General features: G+C 41.9%; 1 protein-coding gene across 3 annotated transcripts in view; it reads left to right on the top strand.

Moving 5' to 3' along the window:
* Positions 1 to 14,161, top strand: part of mpp1 (MAGUK p55 scaffold protein 1) — a 64,456-nt gene that overhangs the window by 21,821 nt on the left and 28,474 nt on the right. The window contains exon 2 of one of the 3 annotated variants that reach the window (XM_080187668.1): positions 11,598 to 11,672. The exons of the other annotated variants lie outside the window; for them this stretch is intronic. Coding sequence (XP_080043794.1) covers positions 11,598 to 11,672 — 75 coding nt within the window. The remainder of the gene's footprint in view (positions 1 to 11,597; positions 11,673 to 14,161) is intronic. 3 annotated transcript variants of the gene reach the window in all.

Below are 14,161 nucleotides of genomic sequence, written 5' to 3'. Positions count from 1 at the left end.
AATTGTTGTAGATCCCACTGGAGTGAATCATTCCCGGTGGGTGAGGGAGACTCTATTGGGACTGGAGACTTCAGTCTCAGGCCACAAATGAAACGGCGATTGTGATTTTCATGTTGTAATCAGCTCCGTGCCGATTTCCGGCACAGAGCTGAGGATGCTAAGAAGCCTGGTTCTGGAGACACATGGAGGCTGTGATGCCCAGCGGGAAGCCCGCAAAACAGCTCCCCCAATGTCTCCTGGCCTGCTGCGCAACTGAAGCAGCGTAGTGGGCTGGGAGAATCACTCCCTAAGGTTTTCATTCACTTCCACACTGAACTATTGCACCATTATTTTGCAGTAGCAGATAAATTTCCCAATTATATCTGGATGGATAATGAGTTAAAATTGAACGCCAGAGGAAAAGTGAGAGTAATTACTCATAACATTTAAACAACATTCAGCTGAGTATGGAACCACAGACTGAGCAAAACATTACGTCAGTGAGAGACAAAGGCTGGAGTTATGTTACCACCAGGTTGTGGTTGTCAGAGACCCATCAATGTATCCTCAGCATACATTGCAGGAGGTTCTCTGGGCCCAAACATCATCAGTTATTTCATTGTAAGGGCAGACTTGGGCTGCTTGGTTATAATTCCACCAAGATGTCTCGCAATATGACCTTGCAAGATGGTCACTGATGCCCATCTGAACATACGCACTGGTCCACACACACACAGAAATGCAATGACATGCACACATCAGTTTACCCAGCAGACTGCCAACTTATTATGCTTTCCAGCTCGGTTATTGCAACATGCTGCTGATTTGTGGATTCCGTGGATCTCACACATCACGTAGTCAGCAGGGAGTGCAGAATATTGAGCCCACAAAAATGTTATTAACACTCAGAGAAAGTGTTAAAGAATTTTGTGAGGAGTCACAGGATCTGTCTATACTTCCCACTGCCTCAGCAAAGCAGCCAGCATAATTCAGGGCTCCACACACCCCGGACATTGTCTCTTCCACCTTTTTCCATCGGGAAAAGGATACAAAAGTCTGAGGTCACATACCAATCGACTCGAGAACAGCTTCTTCCCTGCTGCCATCAGACTTTTAAATGGACTTACCATGCATTAAGTTGATCTTTCTTTATATCCTAGCTATAACTGTAACACTGCATTCTGCACTCTCTCCTTTCCTTCTCTATGAACGGTATGCTTTGTCTGTATAGTGTGCAAGAAACAATACTTTTCACTGTATATTAATACATGTGACAATAATAAATCAAATCAAATAAAGATTGCGATCCTGCATACAACTGTGCACGCATGTCATTGGCAGCAATGCAGCCTTGACTCCACAGTATAACAAAGCAGTTCAAGAAGCATGATGAATTATGGGCTTTGTAAATAAAGGCATCAGGTACAAAAACCAGGAAGTCATATTAAACTTAGAAAAAAGAACACTAATTTGGCTCCCGCTGGTGAAATGTGCCCAATTCCAAGCACCAGATCTTAGAAACAACAAAGAGGCTTTGGAGATATACAGCAGAGATCTATCAGGATGGTAATGTTAGGGAGATAGCCTCGAGAATGTGTATGTGGGGGAGGTGGGATTTCTCACTGGAGAAGAGAAAGCTGAGGTAATTTGATGGGAGTTTTTAAATCGTGAAGAGTTTACATAAAGCAAACAGAAAGAACCTATTCCCAATGGCTGAATAATCAGTAATGACAGGGCACAGATTTGAAATGATTAGCAAAAGAACCAGAGGCAACATGAGAGAAAACCTTCCTTTATGTAATGAGTGGTTAGGATATGCAATTTGTTGCCTGATACGATGGCAAATATTTCTTTCATTCATAGATCAGGGGTATCACTGGCTGGCCAGCATTTATTGCCCATCCCTAGTTGCCCTTGAGAAGTTGGTAGTGAACTGCCGTCTTGAATCACTGGAGTCCATGTTGCATGGGTTGACTCACAATGCTGTTAAGGAGGGAGTTCCAGAATTTTGGCCGAAAGACTGCGAAGGAATGAGAATGTATTTCCAAGTCAGGTTGGTGAGTGGTTTGGAGGGGAACTTGCAGGTGGTGGTGTTACCATTTATCTGCTGCCCTCATCCTTCTAGATGGAAGTGTTCGTGGGTTTGGAAGGTGCTGTCTAAGCATCCTTTGTGAATGGCTGCTGTGCATCATGTAGATAGTACACACAGCTGCTACTGAGTGTTGGTGGTGGACAGCACATTGATTCAATAATAACCCTCAAAAGAGAATTGGATGAATATTTGAAAGAAAAAAATTAAAAGGAAACAATTGGGATCTTTTGATTTCAGTGTGCCTTTAAGAATTCTTTTTAAGTCATGTTCTCTGTAGTTTGTAAGCAGGCCTTTTGGTTTCATTGTAGCACTGGCTGCCAGCTTAGGTGTCTTTTTATTGTTGCTTCAATGGTTTAAATTGGGTTTTTTTTTACTCTGGGTCTCAGGTACGTTTTGGGATTTGTTTCATGACCCTGCATTTTGAGAGGGAAGATTGGTTGACAAGTCTAAGTCAGGTGATTCCTCCGCAGAAGAATTCAAGAGTTCACTTTCAGTTTTGGGCCTAGAGTCAGGAGCTGTCCCAGTTGTTAAGTGGCAGGCAGGTTTTCTCTCTCTCTCTCCCCCCCCCCCTCTCTGTCTCTGAGATTGAAACTTCTGCTGGCTAGCTGGCTTGCCTTCCTGGAGTGAAAATTCTGCTGTTGGTGGTTTGCTAGTTAGTACCTAGAACGTCTCTCTCTCCCTGGTGTTTTGGGAAGCTGTTCTGACTTCAAGCATATCTGTGTTTGTATCAATAGAACTGCCGCATCCAAGGACTAATTGCAGCATCACGCAAGGATTCATATTTTCTACGCTAAACCTGTGGCAAGGGTTTTGTTTATGAGATTTGTTTGGTTGGAAAGGTATTTAGCTGTAAAGGTTTATACAATATCATGGGGGTTTTTTCTTGTTTGTAATTGGTAAAGGTTATTGCTAATTTTCTTTCTATACATGTTAACTATATTCTTAAATAAAGTTTGTTTTATAAAAGCTCTCTAGTGGGTCATTTGAATCATACGTGAAATGAAAATGTCATGTTTACCCTAGCCAAATTCAAATTGCAATACTTATGGTTCGGGCGGACTTAAAAAAAAACTTTGGAGTTTCTGATCTGAATTATAACAAACTAGCTAGCCTGCTTTTCAAAAGAACCAAGGCAACTCAGTGTGTTTATGGGTTCCTTCTATGCTCTACTTTTCTATAAATCTGTTGGCATTAGCTTGACAAGGAACATGAAATCTTTGCAATGCTAATTGCCAAGAAATGATCATCTCCAGAAAGAGAACGACCAATCTCCTCCCTCCTGATTTGAATTAGTTATGGAATACTCACCACTTGTCTCTTGTCTGGATGGGTGCACCTTCAATGGAATTCAAGGTAAACATCTACACAGGTCAGAACAGTTTGTTTAAGTGGTACCCCTGTTGAACTGAATCTCCATTCACTTCACCATCACCTCCCTCTCTCTAGTTGTACATGCCTGATTTACAGGATTCACTAACACTGCATTTTGACGATACATAACATTATAGGTTGATGTTTTCAGATTACGTTATTCTAGCATGAAGTGAATGACACATTCCTTGACTGTCCCCATTGCTTTTCTGCTATTGTGGATTTATACCACAAGTTATTAAATGTGTACACTAAAGATGAGTTCAGTATTTGAACCTACATGAGGTAGATAAATGACAAAGCTGAAACCGAAACTGCCAGTTTTAATCAGAAAGTTCATTGCTTTTACAATAAAGGAGAAAAGAAGAAAACCAATAATAGTTCTAAAATCCAGAATACTGAGTCAATATTAAACTAGTAATGCCATTCATTAATCTAGTGTAAATGCAGCCTTTCTTCCAGTACACATTGAGAAATTTATTGGAAGAATCCTTCTTTATCTTGTGTAAACAAAAATGAACATGAAAGTCCAACTTTGTCCAGCTTGTTGAAAAGTTCTTTTTGGTTACCCAGATATCAGAGATGATTCTATCCACTGAACCTTAAATAACTTGGCTGTGCAGTTAGTAATGAATATATTACATAGAAGGGCAATGATGAAAGCGTTGGTTTGAACAGAATTTGTGTCAATAGCTCTGAAGCAACTCTTGCATCCAGTCCAGTTAAACCCTTTAAATCTAATATGGCTTCTCTGTAATGTATTAAATGATTCTGGAGTCAGCGAAGATTCACAATCTTTGCTGATTTCACTGATACAAGCTATATAATTCTGAGCTTTAATCTTAGCAAATTAAGACCTGAGGATTAAGATACTGGAAATACTCCAAGTCTTACAGGATCTATAGGAAGAGAAACAGAGCTGGGACAACACGGTGGCACAATGGTTAGCACTGCTGCCTCACAGCGCCAAGGGCTAGGGTTTGATTCCTGGCTTGGGCCACTGTTTGTGTGGTCACTGTTTGCTCTGGTTTCCTCCCACAGTCCAAAGATGCACATCTTAGATGGATTGGCCATGCTAAATTCTCCCCCAGTGTACCTGAACAGGCACCAAAGTGCGGTGATAAGGGATTTTCACAGCAACTTTGTTGCAGTGTGAATGTACCCCTACTTGTGACTAATAAATAAACTTTAGAGCTAACATTACATGAAAAAGATCCTTGATCAAAAATGTTAACTCTGCTACCTTCTCCACAGATGCTGCCAGACCTTCTGAGTATTTCCAGCATCTACTGTTTTTAGTTTCAGATTTCCAGGATCCACAGTATTTTGCTTTTGTTTTAGTGTATAGTGCTGAAGAATGATTTATTCTGCTGTTACTGATGGTGAAATGGACTACTTCTATGGAGAGTCAATTAGTATTGTGGTCTTTCACTTGTGGTGCCTGGTTTCAATTCTGGTCCTGCTTGGCGTAACTCTTCCTCTTCAGCTACTCAAAGGCAAATGGCTGTAAATAGTTTTGGTCAGATTCTATAGGGTACAGTGTGACAAAAACTGTTCATATTTGCTGTAGTTTTACACTAAAGTGGCAGTCTTGCGCATGTAGAACATGGAAAATAACATTTTCACGAGTGAGCAGGAGCTGTTTTTCCGAGATGTTGTATGTTATATAGGCAGAATAAGAAGTCTCACAACACCAGATTAAAGTTTGTTGTGAGATTTCTCACTGTGCTTACTGCAGTCCAATACTGGCATCTCCACATATGGGCAAAAAACAGGGACATTATATGGGCAGAGTACAGGGACATTATATGGGCAGAGCACAGGGACATGCTTGATGCTGAAGTCTCATCTTAGAACTGTTCCCTCGTAGAATGAAAATATCGTTACTGATCGTGAGACGCACCAAAACAAAAGTCTCCAAATATTTTATTTAAAATGATTTTTAATCAAGAATCGATGCTGGTATTTTACCAGGACTGAAAGAGTGTGTTCCCATCCAAATGTCCCAAGTCCCATTCAGTTATACACTGCGAGAGCAGGATGGTTCCATCTCACCATTGAAGGATGGAACTATCAGAATTTAAAACAAATGTAGAATGCAGCTTCTTTTCTTTAATGAGGTTTAATACAGAGAGAGTAGGAGGGATCTCAAAAGAGGAGTTAGAAGGGCAAAAAGGGGGCATGAAATGGCTTTGGCAGATAGGATTAAGGAAAATCCAAAGGCGTTTTACTCCTATGTCAGTAAAAAAAGGGTGGTTAGAGGAAAAATCGGTCCTCTCAGGGACAGAGGAGGGGAAGTCTGCTTAGAGTCCGAGGGAATGGGGGAGATCCTGAATGAATACTTTGCATTGGTATTCACGAAGGAGAGGGGCTTGATGTCTGGTACAGTCTTCGAGGGAGCTGTAGACCAATTGAAGGAACTATCCATTACGAGGGAAGAAGTGTTAGGGCTTTTAGGTAGCAGTAAAACTGATAAATCTCCGGGGCCTAATGGTGTTTATCCTAGGCTGCTTAGGGAAGCAAGAGATGAAATTGCTGGGCCTCTGATGCAAATCTTTGTCTCTTCTTTGGATACAGGTGAGGTCCCAGAGGACTGGAGGATAGCGAACGTGGTACCGTTGTTTAAAAAGGGTAGGAGGGATAACCCTGGTAACCATAGGCCGGTGAACTTGACGTCAGTGGTAGGCAAGTTGATGGAGAGGATTCTTAGGGATAGGATGTATGAGCATTTAGAACGTTGTGATCTGATTAGGGACACGCAGCATGGCTTTGTAAAGGGGAAGTCTTGCCTTACGAATCTGGTAGAATTTTTTGAGGAGGTGACAAAAACGGTCAACGAAGGACGAGCCGTTGATGTCGTCTATATGGATTTCAGTAAGGCATTTGACAAAGTCCCTCATGGTAGGTTGGTTGAAAAGATTAAGTGTCATGGAATACAAGACCAGGTATCTAGATGGGTTGAGAACTGGCTTGGTAAGAGGAGACAGAGAGTAGTAGTGGAAGGGTCCTTTTCTAGCTGGAGGTCTGTCACTAGTGGTATGCATGATGTGGATATGCCGGCATTGGACTGGTGTAAACACAGTAAAAAGTCTGACAACACCAGGTTTTAGTCCAACCGATTTATTTGATAATAGACTCACAAGCTTTCGGAGTTAGTCCCTTCGTCAGGTGGAACTTCGTCAGGAACTCTCCATTCACCTGACGAAGGGACTAACCCCGAAAGCTTGTGAGTCTATTATCAAATAAATCGGTTGGACTAAAACCCGGTGTTGTCAGACTTTTTACTAGTGGTGTGCCGCAGGGCTCAGTACTGGGACCTCTTCTTTTTGTAATATACATAAATGACTTGGAAGAGGGAGTAAGTGGAGTGATCAGCAAATTTGCAGATGACACTAAGATGGCTGGATTGGCGGGCAGTGAGGAGCAGTGTCTGGCAATACGATGGGATATAGATAGGCTGGTATATTGGGCAGATACATGGCAAATATAGTTTAATCCAGATAAATGTGAGGTGATGCATTTTGGCTTAAATAATGTATGGGGGAGTTATATGATAAAGGGTAGACCTATAAAGAGTACAGAAACGCAGCGGGACCTGGGGGTGCAAGTGCACAAGTCTTTGAAGGTGGCAGTACAACTGGAGAAGGTTGTTAGCCTTTATAGGAAGGGGTATAGAGTATAAGAACTGGAGTCTAATGTTGCAGTTGTATAGAACATTGGTTAGGCCGCATTTAGAGTATTGCATCCAGTTCTGGTCGCCTTACTACCGGAAAGACGTGGAGACTCTGGAGAGAGTGCAGAGGAGGTTTACCAGGATGCTGCCTGATATGGAAGGACTGGGTTATGAGGAAAGATTGAGCAAACTGGGGCTATTTTCCCTTGAAAGACAGCGACTGAGGGGAGATCTAATAGAGGTATATAAGATTATGAAGGGTATTGATAGAGTAAACAGTGGTAAGCTTTTTCTTATGTTAGAAACGCACAGTATGAGGGGCCATGGACTTAGGGTGAGTGGGGCGAGGTATAAAACGGATGTTAGTGGGAGATTTTTCACACAGAGGGTAGTGGGAGTATGGAATGCTCTGCCAAGCAAGGTGGGGTGGAGGCAGGTACGCTGGAGTTGTTTAAGAGTTACTTAGACAGGCACATGAGTGGGTTGGAGATGGAGGGATGTAGGAGATTGTTTTAAATAAGGTTCAGTAGCCTTAGGACGTCCATGGTAATGTATAAGGATGTGGAATGATACTAATGTTTTTCTCTTTTAATTCACAGGTTTTAAGTCAGTCCGCCTTGTTGTCCAACGAGGGGCATACACGCGATGGGTTGTACAAGGGCTGCTCTTGGTTGTTCAAGAATAACCTAGTACTTCATGTTCTTAGTGTACGCTTAAACTGGACTAGATTCTGGGCAACACGACAGCTCAGTGACTATCACTGTTTGCTGTGCAGACACATGGATTTGGGCCAGTGTCTGTGGGAGTTTGCGCATTCTCCCCGTGCTTGCGTGGGTTTTCTCCGGGTGCTCCTGTTTCCTCCCACACTCCAAAGGTGTGCTATTAGGCTGATTGGTGGTAATAAATTGTCCCTAAATTAGTTTTCCCTCAATGTGGAATGCCATAAGCATAGGTAAGGGTCATGGGTGGACAGGGGGAACTCGTAATGTTAAAATGGCAGCACGGGCTCGTTGGGCTGAAGGGCCTGTTTCCCGGGCTGTTTTTGTTCTTTGTTCTTAATTGTTAATGTTTTTTTAAATTTTCTACCCTTGCAGTATTGTAGCTGAATACGAAATACTTGCACTCTGCTTCATCCCCACATGGTCATTCTTTGTGTCTGATTCCTAACTGTCAGTGTTGGAAAACCATTTGTCACAGCTACACACAATCCTATATTACTAATGTATATGTATACCATGGGGAGAATGCCAGAGGATGGGAATTGTGACTAGGGCACTGGTTGTATATCAGGACACAGATGCACATTGATCATCTGTGTCACAACACCAGGGTTAAAGCCCAACAGGTTTACTTGGCATCGAGTAAACCTGTTGGAGGTCATCAACTGATGAAGGAGCAGTGCTCCAAAAGCTCTTGATACCAAATAAAGCTGTTGGACTTTAACCTGGTGTTGTGAGACTTCTTGCTGTGCCCACCCCAGTCCAACACCAGCATTACCATATCATGACGTGCACGATAGAGTAGTCAGGACACCATGCGTGTGATAAATGCACGGAATGAGTGGCAGGATATGGGAAATGTGATATAGATATGTGCAACATGTTTAGGGCACACAAAGCTGGCAATAACATGGATGAATGGCCAGGGTTTTGCCTTAGTTGTGTCACCATATAGACTAATATCTGTATTCCGCCAAGATTTATATGGGTAGTGTTAGCTAAACCAGGCATGAGCGGTCCTGATAAGGAAAACCTTTAAATATAAGTAACCTGAAATGGCTAGGGAATGAGCACAGAAAATCAGACATGGGCTTCAGACATTTTAGAAAGCAAGGCTGACAATTATGTTCCGATGATTACATGTACAAAACTTTCCATTATGATTTCTGATGTCATTCAATTCTAGTTATACAGCTGTCCATTCTACAGAGTAAAAAGTCTGACAACACCAGGTTTTAGTCCAACCTATTTATTTGATAATATTATCAAAAAAATAGGTTGGACTAAAACCTGGTGTTGTCAGACTTTTTACTGTGTTTATGCCAGTCCAACGCCGGCATACCCACATCATGACATTCTACAGAGTACAGCTCTATAGACGCTTGCAGCCCTCTGATTCTCCTTCAAGACTCCAAATATGAGAACTGACAGGAAATTGGACATGATATTTAATTTTGGAAGTTTTGCTGTCAGGGTCAATCTTGTTTTATCCAATGATTCAGCAGGAGTTACTGGATAGCAATGATTGAGAAACCAGGCTGACCTTTCTCTGAGCGACATGCAGTATTATCAACGATCTCCTTTCATTCAGAGTGTCTTTATTCATCTAACTGTTGAAAATGTTGTTGCAATTTGGGAGTAACTCGAGGCTCTTTGAAATTGTACACCTAAGATTAATACTTTGGTAAATAGCCTGTACTGTTTATTATTGAAGTTAAATACTGAAAGTCCCTTCTAGGCTCTGCCTGCCTCAGCATAGCTTTTCCTTCCTCCCTGTTGACAAAGTGCTGACTAGTTTGGTTGCTCTTTAATGCTGCAGTAAATCTTTAGACCATGCGTCATCTGAGATTTCCAGTCCAGATGATTGTGTAACACAATCATGCTTATGGCGAATGAGTGGTGACCAGCTGCAGTCAGTATCATAACACAAGCTCTGGCTTATTTCTCCCCAGTTCATGTGACACACTTGCAAATTTCAAACTGATTTTAGTTTGACTGACGGAAGTTTGAAAGGGGAGACATTCCCCATAGTTCTGCTTTTGAGTATTCAATATCCTTGTAGTTACTTTTTTGACAATTTGTAGATCCTGATACAGAATTACACTGCAGCAAACACACATAACTTGCCCATGCATAGGGCACAACATTTAAAGACTGCTTTCTGCATTAGCTGAGTTATTTGTTCTGTCAGCAATTCTCAGCATGACTGCCCTGACTATTTGCCTAACTCTCTTCACCACCCTCTCTGATAAACACATTGCCTGCTAAAACATAGGAATAGACAATTCTGCCATGCTGTATCTCAACTTCATTTACCTGTCTTTTCTACATATCGTTCATACTACCTGATAAAGTGCTTCCGATTTTCACTACCCTTTATGAAAAGGTTTATCCACATCTTAAATGGTTGAGTTCTAACTTTAAAATTATTCCATTTGATTCCCCCACTCCCCAAAGGAATTTGTGTCCAAAAAACCACAATTAACTTTGCCACTTTGTCTTTCTCCATTATGTCAGCGTTCTTCCACAGTTAAGGGCTGGAATTCTCCACTCATTCATGTCCTGCCATCACTACGGGCAAAGACAGAGAATTTGGTGCTCGGCCAAATGCAGCGGGACCAGAGAATCCCGCTGGCGCAAACAGCTGGAGGATCCTGCCCAAGATGTCTAGAAAATGACACACAATGTGGAATTTTATCAATTTGCATATGTAATAGAGGGATGTCACCAGATGATGATGGGGATTGTAAAATCATGCACACAATGTTTTAGTCTGTACTATTAGTGGATGAGGTTGCCTATTGATAACACATATTGAGAAAATTATCCAATATAGTGTATGTGATGTCTGCATTTCTTATTTAAATAAAATGGTATGATCTACAGGTATTGGAAGTCCCATTCTATCAGGCCAAGTGGTATTCTTTATGTGAAACCCTAAACGGTGATTTCATGAAAGAGTTGGATATAGCTCTTGGGGCTAAAGAGATCAAAAGATATAGGGGGAAGGCAGAATCAGGGTATTGACTTTGATGATCTGCCATGATCATAATGAAGGCTAAAGGGCCGAATGGCCTACTCCTGCTTCTATTTTCTGTGCATGTTTCTATGTATGTGAACACTGCAGATTTGACAATGGTGAGCCTCACAATTGAAGCCAATCTTGTCATCACTCGTTGTCATCCAGACTTGAAACGCTGGCTCCACTCTCTCTCCACAGATGCTGTCAGAACTGCTGAGATTTTCCAACATTTTTCAGTGACTGTAAAGCCGCATCTAAGTGTTGTTGTCTGTGAAGAAACTGTACACTAGTGTATAGAAGAGACACCACACAAGCCACTGCTTTAAAACAGTTATTTGTACAATAAGTAAACCAAAAGCAATAGCATCATGAATGTTGGGTCAGTGAGTCAAAGCTGTACTGCACCAGAACCCATGTGATGCATTATTTACTTCGTGAAAAGTCTAAGAAATTTCAATCCTCTCCTTTTTCAGTGCAAGTACTTTAACCTTTTGTTGGTTTTATTCCACTTTTGTGCTGCCGCCAACAATTGACTCGGGTTCAAACCAATGTGGAGGATTTTAGCAGACGTAGTGTCCCTGGGCATTGGTTAGTGTATTGCTGCCTGGGTATTGAAGCTAATATCTATTTTTAGTGTGTTAAAGATGTAGGGCAAGTCAATATGGGACGCAGGGAGCACGTGTGCTAATGCAGCAAGATAATGTTTCTTGAATAAATGACATATTTTTGGTTGCTTTTCAGTTATTTGAGAAGATCGACATAACAATGGCCTCAAACATCAGCCACATTCTCAGTAATGGAGTGCACAATAAAGAGGTTTTTATGTTTCACTGAAGCCTTTTTACAAATCACCTGTGGTTTACCTGAGAGTGCCGGGCAATCCGAATTGTTCATTCTCCATTCTTCACAGCTTTAGTTTATAGCTCAGAAGCACCAATCACACTCCCATCAAGTCACAGTTTGTATATTTCCAAGGAAAGGGATTGAATTCAAGTGGAAGATTTAATGTAAAAAAAGAACCCTTTGGGAGCTCACCAGCAAATGCTCTTGGTATTGAACAGAATTAATTGAACTCAGCAGTTAGGGTGCTATCATTCACTTTGGTACCCTCAAGTGAGGAGGAAATCCACCCACGTGGGGTCGATTTTAACCCAACTGGCCTGACATGAAACTGACGAGAAGATCAGACCACCCAATTTCATTTCAATGAAAAGTAAAGTATGGTGGGTGCAAACTGGGTGCCTGATCTGACCCCATCAATTTCCCATTGATGCAATGGGGAAGGGTTAGAATCATAGAATTCTACAGTTCAGAGGGATGCCATTCGGCCCATTGGGTATGCATTGACCACAATCCCAGCCTATCCTCATCAACCCATGCATTTACCCTAACTTGACCCCCTGATATTAATGGACAATTTATCTTAATGTCCAGATATTAATGGCCAATCCACTTAATCTGTACATCTTTGGACTGCGGGAGGAAACCGGAGCACCAGCGGAAATGCACGCAGACATAGGGAGAATGTGCAAACTCCACACAGACAGTGACTCAAGCCGGGAATTGAGCCAGGATCCCTGGCACTGTGAGGCAGCAGTGCTAATCACTGTGTCACTGTGCTGCCCCAGAGCTTGAAATGACCCCCACAGTTCCTGTTCCTGGTTGTTATCCAGTGACTTGTTGAAAGGTGTGCATGTATGTATGTCAGTTAGGGAAGGGTAAGACTGGAATCAACTGTGAGGCCACACATTGAAAAATTACCTGCTGGCACTTACAGTCCAGGCTTGCATGCAAAGACCATTTGTGTAAGTTATCAGAGGGCAGCCTGACTTTGAATTCCATCCCAGCGTAAGTCAGTATCTTCAACAAGAGATGGCGAGGGACAGATCCACCATTCATCCCAGTTACACCTGACACTGAACAAATCAAAATCACCCCTGGTAGATTCACGTAAAAGTGCCGACTCTGACTGCCAAATCTCTTTGGGAACGAGGTACACATTTAGTCCAGCAGCTGAACCACCTCTTTGAAATGTGTAGTTAAAGTAGGCTGGAGAGATTTTCCTGGTAATGAGCATTTAGTGCAGAAGCCAGTTCCAACTCTTAGTCTGGACAATGTGAGGGCCCCTTCACTGCCCTGCCGACAGGCTGTTAAACTGTCATGTAAACCACAGGCAGCAAATTCCCCGCTATCAACTCCAAATCAGAAATATCTTTACACTCTGATAAAATTTGATGGTGATAAACTTGCAATCTCATTGATATTTCAACATCAATTCAGAAAATAAATTTAAATCACTGTTTGCAGTGGTGGCTTGATAATCAGACCTTGTTTGAGGGTGACTACTGCTGATGACAAAGGAATGTAACCCCTTCCTCATCATAAACATAAGACTGTAAAACATACTTAATTTTAATGGGAATGTTTTGCCTAAACATTTGCACTAACATCTGAGGCAGACAATTTTCCCAACTCCTCTTCGAATACCGACTGATTTATTGGGTTTATGCAGCATGTGGAACTGTGGCCAAAAACCAGACAGGCCCCAAATTCAATTCAAGATGGTTTTATCTCAGGTATGCAGGAGCTGAACTGCCACAGCCCAGATACTCAGTACCTCAGGCTGGTGGCGGGAGGATGGGAATAATTAATTATTCAACAATGCCTGCTGACAGGTACTCATATGCTTTACAGATGAGGTTAGTTCAGACCAATTGTCATGTCTCCCAAGTTGGAGAAACCTGCTGACTGAGATTCTAAAATGATGCATGAAATGTTGCTTTGAAGAAGCAGTTACCGTCCAAAAAATATTTCTGTTAAGAGTCAAAAGAAAATGAAGGTTAGATGTGTGGGTTATGTTGATTGACCATGCTAAATTGTCCATTAGTGTCAGGAGGATTAGCAGGGTAAATACATGGGATTATGGGAATAGGGTCTGGGTGGGATTGTTGTCGGTGCAGACTTGATGGGCCAAATGGCCTCTTTCTGCATATTGGGATTCTATGATTCTATGGACTTCAGCGGTTCAACAAAGAAGGCCCTTCGTCAGAGCCAAGAGCAAAGAGAATCAGCAGAGATTATACTATTGGGGGAGTGGGGGGAGGGATGTGGAATTAGACAAAGAGAATGTAAATGAGGATTCAGAAGGCTGAGAAAAGTGCGAAGAGTAAGGGTTATCTAGACCTGGAACATTGGCTCTATCCGCTCCCCACAGATGCTGTCAGACCTGTTGAAATTTCCAAGCATTTTCTGTTTTTGTTTCAAATTCCAGCATCTGCAGTATTTGCTTTTACCTTGTTGAACTG

This window comes from Carcharhinus amblyrhynchos, chromosome 4 (assembly GCF_965287045.1).
Source record: "Carcharhinus amblyrhynchos chromosome 4, sCarAmb.v2.hapA, whole genome shotgun sequence".
Lineage (NCBI taxonomy): Eukaryota > Metazoa > Chordata > Chondrichthyes > Carcharhiniformes > Carcharhinidae > Carcharhinus > Carcharhinus amblyrhynchos.
Note: the sequence above shows the minus strand (reverse complement) of the source record. Positions and strands in the feature narration are given on the sequence as shown.